This window comes from Poecilia reticulata, linkage group LG5, assembly GCF_000633615.1.
Source record: "Poecilia reticulata strain Guanapo linkage group LG5, Guppy_female_1.0+MT, whole genome shotgun sequence".
Taxonomy (NCBI): domain Eukaryota; kingdom Metazoa; phylum Chordata; class Actinopteri; order Cyprinodontiformes; family Poeciliidae; genus Poecilia; species Poecilia reticulata.
Window position 1 is genome coordinate 20997410 of NC_024335.1, and position 12364 is coordinate 21009773.

Here is a 12364-nt window from a genome sequence, read left to right on the forward strand (position 1 = left end):
ACAACAAACAGGTAAAATTTGCATCACATTCAGTTCAATTCAGTTTATTTACATGACTAATGGACTAATGTCATCTCCAGGATCATCACAATACATTCTAATGTGATCCTAATTATAAAACGATGCAGTCGAGATCAGATTATTATTACTATGATGATAGAATTTTCATCTAAGGAAATCCCGCTGATTCCATGAAGTCACTGATTTTGCAGGAATCCCTCCACCTGAATAAGCAACTGGCAACAGCTGCCCGGAGTCATTAACTTAGCAGCAATCCCTCATACTCACCATGCACAGGGCTCACCTAAATTGAAAAATCCCACTTCTTTGGTGGGGGTGGGATAATGTGGAATGGGCTGCAAGTAAAGAAAACAAGATTTATTGAGTGACAAGTAATTATACTTTATAATAAACCAGTGAGAACTGGGAGGGAGGCTGTGGAGGCACTAAGAGAAAAATGGACTAGAGAATATTTGTGCATATGCTGTTAGTCACCATCCACTAAATTCACTGTCGATTTACATTAACACAGATAAACTGAGTTGTACTTAAGCAAGTGTGCACATGAAATGATTTATAAGCCTATGAGTGCCTATGCTAAGGCCCTTAAGCTAATAAGTACAACAATATAAACATTGTGAATAATCGGTTCTCTTTACGTGCTTTGCACCACGTCCGTATTTTTCATAATTCTGCTCCATTTTGAACAGAATACACATTGCTCTTCTTCTCAACAAATCTCTCTCAGATTCCTTCTGTTACTTTGACAACTGGTCTCTTTTCCGACCGGAGCGGTATTCGGCTTGCACGCATCTTCTCTGCAGCTTGTTGGACTCATTAACTCAAGCAGTTCCAACGTAGCAAGCGGGAAGCGGTGATGATAGAGAATTATGATATGTGTAGATATTTGTGAGAAAACCTAATGGGATGTCCGCTGATGTTTCGGAACAGTGAGGGTGAGTGGCGGCTCGATGAGCATCAGGCCGTGAGAAAAAAAATAAATAAATAAAAGAACAAAATATGTGACTAAGCTTGAAAGGAAGGAGACTAAACGAGTTCATTCACACGTCAGATGATTTGCCAGCCTTGCTTTGGTGATGTGACATCATCATGTATGCTAATTGGATTACGCTTACAGTTCAAGTAAATGGTGCCTTAAAAAAGAATCCACACCCCTGGCATACCCAGCATACCCAGCTGCAGGTTGTCTTCAAGTAGCGTGGGAAAACACACACAATTGTTTCTTCATGCTGTACCACATCCTGAAAACACTGTCTCATGAGACATGGTGGTGGCTGCATTATTCTGTGGAGAGGCCTTTGTTCCACAAACAAAGAAGGTTGTGGGAGCTGGATGACGGGTAGAGCTAAGTACAGAGATTCTCCTTGAAGAAAAATTTGAGGCAGCAAAAGCACCGAGAGTCAGGCAGAGGCTTAATGTCAATGTTTAGTTTTTATTCCTCTGAAAATCCGAGTCATGCAGAAACAGCTGGCTCCTTCACATCAGAGCTAAAAATACATTACTGTTTACTGCAGCTATAGCCCCAAAAAAGGGGCAAATATGGCTTTATAATTTATATCTCAGCTCTATATCGATTTAAGTTTAGCATTTATTTCTTTTTGTGTGATATGTCATGCTTTAAATGCCTATCACATGTTCCTGATGTATTTGGTGTTTTAAGTTTTATCTCTGCTCCGTTGCGTTCTGTAAACCACTTTGAATTGCCTCGTGTATGAACGGTTCCATGCAAACACTTTTTCCTTCCAGCTGGACACTAAACATACAGCCAGCGCTACGATGGAATGGTTTAAGCTAGATCACATTACAGAGTTTCAGTGGCCCAGTCAAGGCCAAGATGTAAATCCAAATGAAAATCTGTGATTTGGAAAATTTACGTTTGCAGATATTTTCCGTCTGATCTGACAAACCGTTAATTATTTTAAAGCAAAGAATGTGCCAAGATCTCAGTCGCTCAGCAAAGTAATGACTCAGCAGTTGGACGCAAACTTGAGTAAGGATCAGTTTTGTCAGATTGAAAACCTTCGTCTTTCCAGTTCACAATGATGTGCTATGTTTTGGTCTATCACATAAGACCCCAATAAAATGCACCTCAGCTTGTTGTTCTAACTTGAAAATGATACGGTAGATTCAGCACTTACAGCTAGCACACAAATAATAAGGCAGAAATCCCCGTACGGGAAATCAGAAAGAAAAATGATTGATAATTCATTTGTTGTCTTTTTGTTGCCAAGATTTGTTTGACAAGGTAGCCTTGAATTGAAGTCCCCCCCCAAAAATATCAACAAATCTTTCAGAGATCGACAAAAATTATTGTTCCCAGCAAAATCATTAAGTCTTTTCAGCTGTTTTCTATCTGTACTCCAACAATAAAGTTTAATTCTCAACTCACCAAAGGATCACTATAAATTTTAAATGTTCTCTTCAACCAAAAACCAAAAACATTATATCGATGGGTTGTGCAGCCCCTCAGGACACAGAGACACAAGCTTTTTCAAAGATTATTGCAATGCAAAACAAGATTCCACATAATAACCAAACTGCTTTAGCTCTTGAGTTCTTTCCATCGGCGTAGCAAGGACTGCCAAAGACGAAGCTGCATCCCTGTGGAGCTTCAGATATCGCATCTCTGTAACTCCTCACCACTGCAGAGACACCTGATGTGGCGAACAGCAGGGAGGTGGACTCGACCTTGCTCTGACAAACCTTAATCAACGTGCGCAGGAACTGTGACACACACCGCCATAGCGCTTTTTTGCCTCTGCGATGGCCCCTAAAGTAGGCAGTGAGTAATCTGTTGCCATGACACCACAGCCTCACACTGCTGTGAATGTCATGGCAACGGCTCATTAGCAGGAGTGTTTGAGAGCCCAACAAACTTTGCATGAATGTCTGAGTGGAGGGATGTGCTCAGTTCCACATCCGTGTGGGGGAGCACGCTAAAACACATACCAGGCTGCTAAGAGATGTTTTTTTTTTTCTTCTTTCGGGGTGAGAGTGGGACCTGACTGCAACACCTGAAAGATCCAAGCTCCCTCTGAATCTTTAGAGTGATGAAGACAACAGAAGAAAAAATAACGTTTTTCTACAACTTTACACAAAAAATTCAACACATTTTCTACTTGAAAAGTAACAAATACATTTCCTGTGAGAATTGATGTATTAAAGGAGATTTAATGATAACCACAGTCGCACAATAAGCTGAATCCCAGTCACCTCTGCATTATTGGTGCATTCAAAATCTACTTGAAGGCAACATTTCATAGGTTATTACATCATGTGCAGTGTATTCATGCTATGCAATAATATATTTTGTATTTGACCAGTCAGATGGGGCATCACTGTCCTTTATGCCCAGGCGATCTGCATCTTAACAAGCTAGCCTGGCCATTCCCTTCCCACGCAATTCCAGTTGATTTTCATCTCCCTTCAGTGCTCTGTCTGGGATTTCTCACATTGAGCTGGATTTCCCAGGTTGAATTTAAACTGGGTCAATCGGCAAACAGAAGAAAGACTTGCGAACGATGACATCATTTTTTTTTTTTTGCACTGCTTTAGAGTTGCAGTCTAGTTTTGTATTGGACACTCTTCCAAATGTTGAGCAATTAAAGTCGGAGCAAGAAAAATGTTTAAGACATTTTATTGCCGTTGCTCTCAGTAACAGACATCTCCTTTAGCTTTGCACTTCCAGCTTCGCAGTGGGGGACGGCCCACACAGTTTCTAGTACGCGTAACGTAGCGTCAAGTTGGTATATTACAAATTGTAGATCACAACCAAATGTTAGTGATTGGGTAAAATCTGACCCAATTATTTCAAACTTTAACAAAGTTCACGTCTCCAAGCAATCATTTCACAATAGTCAAGGGTCAAGACCCTCTGAACATAGTAAGGCGTAGAACAAATTACAGTTTTTTTTTTTCACAGGCTATTGAGAGGGAGGGATTTTGACCATTCTGGTTTGGTCATAAATTTTGGATTATTATCTTGCTAAAAGATCCAATAATGACCCATGTCTTTTTTGGGTTTTTTTAAAATCAGATTTTCCTTAAAATCTTGCATTTCAAAGAGGTTGTGATCTGATGCGCTTTAACAAGATTCCCATGGCCTTTGGAGGAGAAAACAGCCCATGTCATTATTATTAACTTCTTCAAAATATCTTCACCAGTTCGGCAATATGCTTAGAGGATGCTGACTTGCATAAATACATTTGCGCACAATAAATAATCAAAAATACTGCATAATATTTGTTGCAGAAGTGCACATTTTAATAATAGTGTAAGTATATTTCTCAAAGAAAAACCTAAATAATCTGAGGATAGAAATCAAACTTGAACTTGTGCCTTTTGGCCTTTTTAGAACTCATCTTTGCAACTGATGAGAAATCTGTGCACTCTGTACGCTCAGCTTAAATATCTCAAAGTGTATTTTTGTCCTACATTTAAAGCAAGAATGACTCTAAACCGGATAAAGCAACAGCAACGACTCAGTATCCGGTTTTGCCAAATCATGCTCAGAAAAAGTTATTTGAGAACCTCCTTATTGATTATTATGCAGCAATATAAGAGGGCACATCTCACACTTCAATCTTCTGTTTGGCGAGCACGCATAGTGGGTGTTAAATCTCTCCCCAATATTCCTCAAACTTTTTTATCCACGGCAGCCCTGCAGGCAACGAGTAGAATCCATTTATGTGTTTTAACTTGCTTCATCAAAGCCGAACAAAACTAGAACCGTGTACAGAGGAGAAGAAAAAAAATGGTGGGATGAGAAGGGAAAACTTCCTCTGTTGGATGAAAGGAGAAGCACAAAGGAGCTTCTGTGCATCAGTGGAGTCTGTTTCTCACATGTGAAGTAATAAAAGATATGTTTAGTCAAGCATGCAAAGCAGCCAAAGAAAGGAGGAGCATTCTCATCAATGCATGACAGACGGTTATCTCTGGTATTTTCTTCAACAATTAAATATGAAAACAGAGAAACGATAATATCAAACGGCCTCGTTCTAAACAGATATGCAAATTCCATCACTGCAAAGTGTAATCACGCTTTCCGGCTCGACTGAGCCAAAGTGGGGGAAAGGAAAGACGAGAAGGAAAGAGGAAGAGGTGCAGAGAAGGCCATATGTCAGTCCTAGAAAAGAGTCATCAGCGCCGAAATCAATACTCTGCCAAGGACACGCGGAGCTCGCGCAGAGAGCTGCCTGAGCCATGAGCGATTCCTCACCGTTAATGTCCGGATACTTGCTGAGAGCTGAGTCGCCCTACCTGGTACATGTAGGTGTTAAAGTTAGTCCAGTTCTGAAGGTAGTTCCTCACTGTTCGGTTCATGGTGGAAGCTACACATATCGCATTCCCGAAACGTGAACTCCATGAAAAGAGGCTGATGCATGCATGGGATTGAATGAGGAGTCGCGAGGGGAAAGAGGGATGGAGGAAAAATACTGGTCCAGAGTTGCGCTGCCCTTCACCAGGATGATACCCTGCTACTCAGCTTCCTACAGACTCAGCCTCAGATGGGAGACAGGATCCCTCCTGCCTCCCATGTGATAGCTGTGTAAAAAACAAAGGGGAAGGGAGTGGAAACCCGAGGAATAGAGGAAACACAGCAAAGCATGTTGAATAAAGACAAACTAAGAGGAAGGAAGGAAGAGTGAAGGGTCAGGTGAATTTCTGGGGTTCTCACCAGCTGCTCTGTTTCTCTTTCACAGAAAGTACTGAGGCACACTTCAGCGCTAATTTTTAAAGTCACACTTGGGTCTAATACTTTGGATTAGCATAAAATTAAATGCTCTATTTCCTCCTAAAAAAAAACCCCACCATCACTGCTTACTCAACACAAATTTAACAGACCCACTTTCCTCTAGTGTGACATTGTGAGTGCGGATTCCTTCTATTTATACATCATAGCTGACTTGTCCTGCCTCTCTTGGTAAAATTACGCAGTCTATTGGCTACAGTCTATTCTTGCTGGTATGTGTGTTTTTTATTTTTTGTTTTTTTTACAGTAAAGGATACTTACAAGGTTTGAGGATCACTGTCTGAAAACTGAACTTTCTCCTATGATTTTTACACCGCATAGCCACCCTATCGAGACTTATGCATACCAGAATCCCTCTGACAAAGACATACGAGGTTCCCTCATCATCTGCATGGATGTTGCAACTTCAATAATTTCTGAAAACAAGGCTTGGTTGGACACAACGGAATTTATAGAAAATATTCTCCAATACATGTGCTGTAAAAAATCTGCACATAAGCTCAAATGCAAACATATGTCTTTAATATTTGGCTTAATGTAATTTAGTAAGTCGCAGAGGACCCTTGTAATATCAAGAATGACCTGGCCTGATTCTGGTTAGTTATTTGACTTCTCTTTTAACATAAAGCTCACTTAAATAGGTTGAATTCCTAGCACTGACCTAGTTCAAACATTTTGCGTAGGGTTATGGCAGGGAACATTCAAGAACATTCACTGTCCTGATTTTAAGGGTGTGGTGTCAGTTTGACTGACATTACCAGCTTCCAACAAATGCCTTCTGGAAAAAGGTTTTATCTTCACTGGAGACAGAGGCTGAGATATTTGGTCACACTGACAAGACGTATGCTTGGAGAAGTAAAAATCAGGGTTTCTCCTTGAAGAACACAATACCTAGTGTCAATAATGGTGGCAGTAGCATCATAACAAAGGTCTGTTTAGATGCCAGTGAAATGTTGCAAAAAAAAAAAATGGATGGAACATTGAAGGAGGAATACTTCCACATTTTAAACTGGTTTTCAAATTTCCCAAACACACATTAAATCTATATTTAGAACATTTGAGGGACTCAAATCTAAAATATTGAAATGCATATGCTGTGCTTGGAAGTCAGGATCTATCATTTTTGACTATAAGAGTGATTAAGTAGAGAACCAGAATACACCAGAATCTTTTTGACGGCTATACAAAATACATTATTTCTCTGCAACTAGCTAAAAGTGTATTTTAATAACTTTACAGGTGCATGTATATAAATGAGCTACTACGCATAATTTTTAAAAAACCACTTAAGTTTGTTTTCCAAAACCACTGAAGTTGGATTTTGCATAATCATAAACCTGGGGGGAAAAAAAAGTTCAAATAAATTATCTAAAAGCCACAATTTAAATGTAACTTTTAGATTGGTAGAAAATAGACACAAGTTTTTAATAATCATGAAGAAATCGAGAGTGAAGACAACAGTGAGCAACTCATTCAAGAGTTGTATAAAACAACATACAAAAAGAGCCTAGAAATGTATGTTTAAGCAAATGCAGTGTCAAACATTTTTCCTTTAAGTACTAAGGCTGCTGCATGTATACTGCAAAATGTAGTCTGGAACAGCTCCCAGTTAAACCCAATTTAATCCAAAAACAACAAACAGTATAACAGAGAATCCGCTCTGAGTCATTATGTTTACAATCTGTGAAAGCAAAGACACAATGCAGAGACAAAAGGGGAGCTAAGTAGGTGTCTGTGTGAACCAAACCGTACAGAGACATTTACTCCTACTGGACTCAACTCATCAGCTGCTAAACATTGTGCAAGAAGTCAGTGTAACAACACAAACTGCAGTTCACACAAATATACAAACGCTAGAAGAAATACGCTTAGCTAATTGAAGCTGGCCCTTCTCTGAGTAGATAGCCAGATTAAGTATGGTGTGAATTTATGTAAAAAAATAAAAATAAAAACACCAAACAAAACAACAAAATAGCCATTCATTGAAAAGATTTGCAGAATTGTTGCTTTTAGGAATTTCAAACTATGTATTTAGGATGCTTTGTAAAGACAGTTTAACAAAAGAATATTCTTAATTCTTGTACCATCTTGCAGAAATGAGGAAGAATCAAAGTTATTCTTCCTCAGATGGGAATATCCAGAATTCCCATCTGGAATCATTTGTACTAAATGTTAACAAACACTCAAACATAGATGAAAACAATGAATCCTCTGTTCATACCAAAGTCATGTATGGTGTTCCATAGGGTTGTGGACTTGGACCTTTTCAGTTCACTCTTTATGTCTTCGCCTGATGATGACGAAACTCGTCTCTGCATGAGCTGAGTTTTGTCAGCTCATTTACCATTATTATTACAAACTCATCGTAGAAAACCAAATTTTTCTTACTCTGCTTGACATTTAGCTTCAAATGCTTTTGACCAGGACTTTTTTTTTTTTTGAGTTTCACATTAAAAAAAACCATAGCGGTCCTACATAGCCAAAATTTGGAAACTCCTTATCCACACTGATGCTGAAGAAATAACTTTTTTTCTGCATATTTAACTGGACAATTGCAATGCCACTTTAGCTGGATGCCCAAACACCTCCACAAAAAACTGTCCAAAAGAAATGTCATGCACTGGCTTCCTGTAAAAAAAAAACAAAAACAAAAAAAAGTATTTCAGATTCATCTTAAAAGTACTAAATAAGACTGAGGTAAAGGTAACTTCAGCTTGAATTCTCATTTTCATTCTTCACATCTATCTGTTCCCCCATATCCACGGATTTGCTGTTTTATCTTCTGCTTTGGGATGCTTGTTCAACATCACAAGCTCTGGGAGCGTTAGAGCATAAATGTAGAAAACAATGTGGAAACAGTTCCAATCTACAGGACTTGCCTTCACCTGGTTGTCAAGGTAACAGGTGTTCGCAGAGGAAGAGCAGCAGAAGAAGATGACTCACATTTTCACACATCAAAAAAAAAAAAATCTTTTAAAGATTGTCTTGACCTTCACTGCTAACTACCAGCAGCTCGCCGCAGGTTTGGACCTTAACCAAGTGAAAGCAGTGGTCAGTGCAAGTGTCTTGGTTGGTGGAGAGAGAGAGACCCCTGCTGACAGCATGGAGGAAATAGGAGCCAACTTTCACACGCAGAGAAATGCAGAGAAACAAGACGAGACACTCGGAAGGGACAGATAACAAGCTTTGGAGGATTTGAGAATGAAAATGAAATTGTCCTATAAGCGAGATGATGCAGAAGCAGGAAAACAACGCTGACAACAAAAGCAGGTAAGAAGTCATGTGTGGTGACAAGTCCTCCTTGACATCAGTGGGAGCCAGATTTGGCAGAACCTGGTGTTTACTGTCACAGAAGGAAGTGCCGAAAACAGGCAACTCGACGAACAAACACACGCGCACACACACATCTTCTGTGCTATGAAACCTGACACGTTTCTGCAGCAGAATTCACAGAACTGAGAGACCTCTGACTTAGTTTTTATATCTGACAGCATCTCATATTTTTCCGTCTGACTCCTCTTCTTCACCAGCGTCTCTCCTCTCGCTGCTGCCTAACTGCACTTGATTGCTTTTTTTCACACTCCATCCAATCCAGCTCCCCACTGCTTACGCTCACATCTCTTTTTTTTTCCTTCAGCTCTTTCTCTCCTCTTTTTCTCTACTCCTTATTCTTTTCAAGCATAACTAATCTCAGCTGAAACTTCTCTTGACAAAGAGCAGCCATTTTGCACTGAAAACCAATTTTAACATGGAGCAGACGACATCTTCGCAACTCGTCGCCTTCAGAAACTTTGCGCAAAGCAGACACAAACACATTTAAAAATACATAAAAACAGATACTATGTTTATCTACATATGCAAATATTGCTAATTTATGAAGATGTTTCCAAGGGGTAATTTTTATTTTGTTTTCAAATCAATTGCTAAATTGTACCCAACTCCTCAATCATTGTGACAATCTGTGACTTTTGAATCGGCCGATGTTATTCGAGTCACGTAAGAAAAGACGTTTGCTAACAGCGAGCACCAGTCCGGTACTTTATTAAAGCAATGTCATTAATATGCCTGAAAACTCTGAAGCTTTGAAGTGCTGGAATTAACACTGAAATTCATCAGTATTAGAGCCAAATGGACACACTCACCAATAACCTTCTGGTATCTGCAGTAATCCCTTTTTGGACAGTGAAATATTTTGTCAGATTTAAACAGCCGCAGTCTTAAATTCGTCTTGCAAACATTTGCTGCTCTGCTGGAGTAAAACTCGTGTGATTCTCCGATTCTAATGTGATTTAATGCAATTCATAATTTTGCTCCCAACAACAGAACGTTACCACTTTAAACCAGTCACATACACGACTAATGTGCTATCAGTGACACCCAGATCAATATCAAATGTAGTATTTTTACTCATATTCTTATCTCTATCAGTAGAGTTTATAAGTTAAAGATGAAGAGGCAGGCATGCTATTATTACACTCTTTAGAAAGTTGATGTTTTACCCATATTTACTCTGCAAGAGGGACTTGTTTATTCGTAAAAAAAATGGCAGAGAAGAAGTTGCCAACAGAATGCACACAATATATCAAATGATCCAGTAAAAAGGTGGGAAGAATGTGAATGTCTGAATACAACATTTGATAATATTTCCAGATCAGAGCGTGATAATCTTTTACATAACAAGTCAATCAATTCAGTTTCAATGCATGGAATATTAAAGTTGCAGAGGATTGATTTCTTCGCAATGTCTGGTAGCTGTAATATTTTAAGGGCTGCTGTGTCTTTACGCTCCGCACACCCATATTTTATTTGGCCAGTCAGACGGAAACTCTCTGCCCTTAATTCCCACAACCAAATCATATGACAGTAGTTAAGATCCAGAAGCATCTCGGCGCGTAATGGGAATACTGTGATGGAAAATGTGGAATAATTACATCTGGTATTTTCAAAAATACCATCACGTTTTGGTATTTTCTCTATATCATGCTCTCTTGCAAAAAGTAGAATGTTAAAGCATTAACATGTTACGTAGTATATATGTATATACATGCATAACATACGATAAAATACGCAAAAAAAAAGGTCTGATAGATGGTGCAGCATTCCATCTACTTTGTTTGAGGTTCCACTGTCGTGTATTTACTTTCCTATATGTACATCTAATGTGCTTCTCTGAACCAAACCACAAAGATGGAAAATCTGAGACGCGAAGCAGAAAAGACAAACTGCAAAAGTCGACATGGCAGCCTCAGTAAGCTAAACATAAAGGACCTGTTTCAGAGAATCAGCAGCGACATGAATTAATCAGCAAAGAGAGAGTGACAGGGTTGAGAAGAAAGCGTTCTCCTCTGCAAATTAATTGCAGATATCAGACGCGATTATCGCTCTGTAAAGATTTAGCTGTTTTTTTTTCTTCAGTTTTTTTTTCTTCATCACTTCCTTCCTTATCGTCTCATTCTGCTGCTCCTCCTGCTAACCTCATTTGCTTTTTCTTTTCAGCTGTCACATCCTCCTCCCTGTCTCTGTAGAAAAGCACCTGTGTCAGCTCTGTGTCTCTCTCCTGCTGTCCTCATCATTCAGTCGGAGTGCATGGCTTAGCTCTTTCCATCGCTCCTTCAGGCTTGCCTCTGCTTCGAGCCCCGGGCCAACCCAAACGAATACTTAATGTCAAGCGGCTGCACTGCAAACCACCGCTGCAAACAGACAAACTCCGTGCACCCAGCTCCCGCTTGACTCGACGGTTGGATGGAAACAGTAGATTTTTTGACTCTTCTGTTGTTTGTTTAGACTAGAGTACATTTTTTTGCTTGATCAAATAGTTTTAAATATGCAAAGATTATAAACATACACTCACCCTGGCTTACATCCCTATAAAAATATACAAAATTAAGCCAACCCGATTTCCACATGCATATTCTCCAGAGGGCACATAAACACAAACCGCGCCCATCCCAACTGCTCTGCGTTTTTTTCTTTTTTTTTGCGGATGAAAGTGTATCGTGATTCCAGAGGAAAGCAGAAGATTCATTAGGAGCTGTATTAATATTAATCTCCACATTGAGAGTAAATAAACTGCTCCAATTATGAGTCCAGGATCATTTTCAAAAATCTTCTGTCCTCCACGCTCCTCAAACCTGACTGTGAGAAACGAGCAGCCGATGTGTGTGTGTGTGTGTTTTTTTTTTTCTTTTTTTTGCATGTTTGTAGAGGTCAGGAGCACTTGCTGGTGTCCTTCAGAGAGCACAAACTGCAGTGGCAGGAAGTAAGTAACTGTACACCGCCATCTGTGTGTTTGTGTGTGCATTTACAGTACAGGCTCACAATAACTGTAACAGTAATGACAGAGACATGGCAAGTGGATCTCAAGGTGATGGAAAGTGGAGCATTCTGCTTGCTGTCCTTTTTCTCAGTGTCTTTCCTTTTTCCGTCACGGATGGATGCGTCCATTTGACCAAATACAAAAAAAGCTATGTAAGCGACGTACAATATGTATTTAATTACAGGGATTGTTGAAAAAGCTTTGTGTGCATCTGTAACTTCTCCTTTGTCACATATCTCACACAACCTGCCTCTCTTCTTTGTAGTATATATATA

At 39.4% G+C, this 12364-nt stretch overlaps 1 protein-coding gene across 7 annotated transcripts in view; it reads right to left on the reverse strand.

The window, feature by feature from the left end:
• ppfia4 (PTPRF interacting protein alpha 4) overlaps nt 1-12364 on the reverse strand; it is a 60258-nt gene that overhangs the window by 23418 nt on the left and 24476 nt on the right. The window contains exon 1 of one of the 7 annotated variants that reach the window (XM_017304957.1): nt 5281-5500. The exons of the other annotated variants lie outside the window; for them this stretch is intronic. Within the exon in view, the coding sequence (XP_017160446.1) occupies nt 5281-5343 (63 nt within the window). The 5' untranslated portion in view covers nt 5344-5500. Of the gene's footprint in view, nt 1-5280; nt 5501-12364 lie in introns of those variants that run through there. 7 annotated transcript variants of the gene reach the window in all.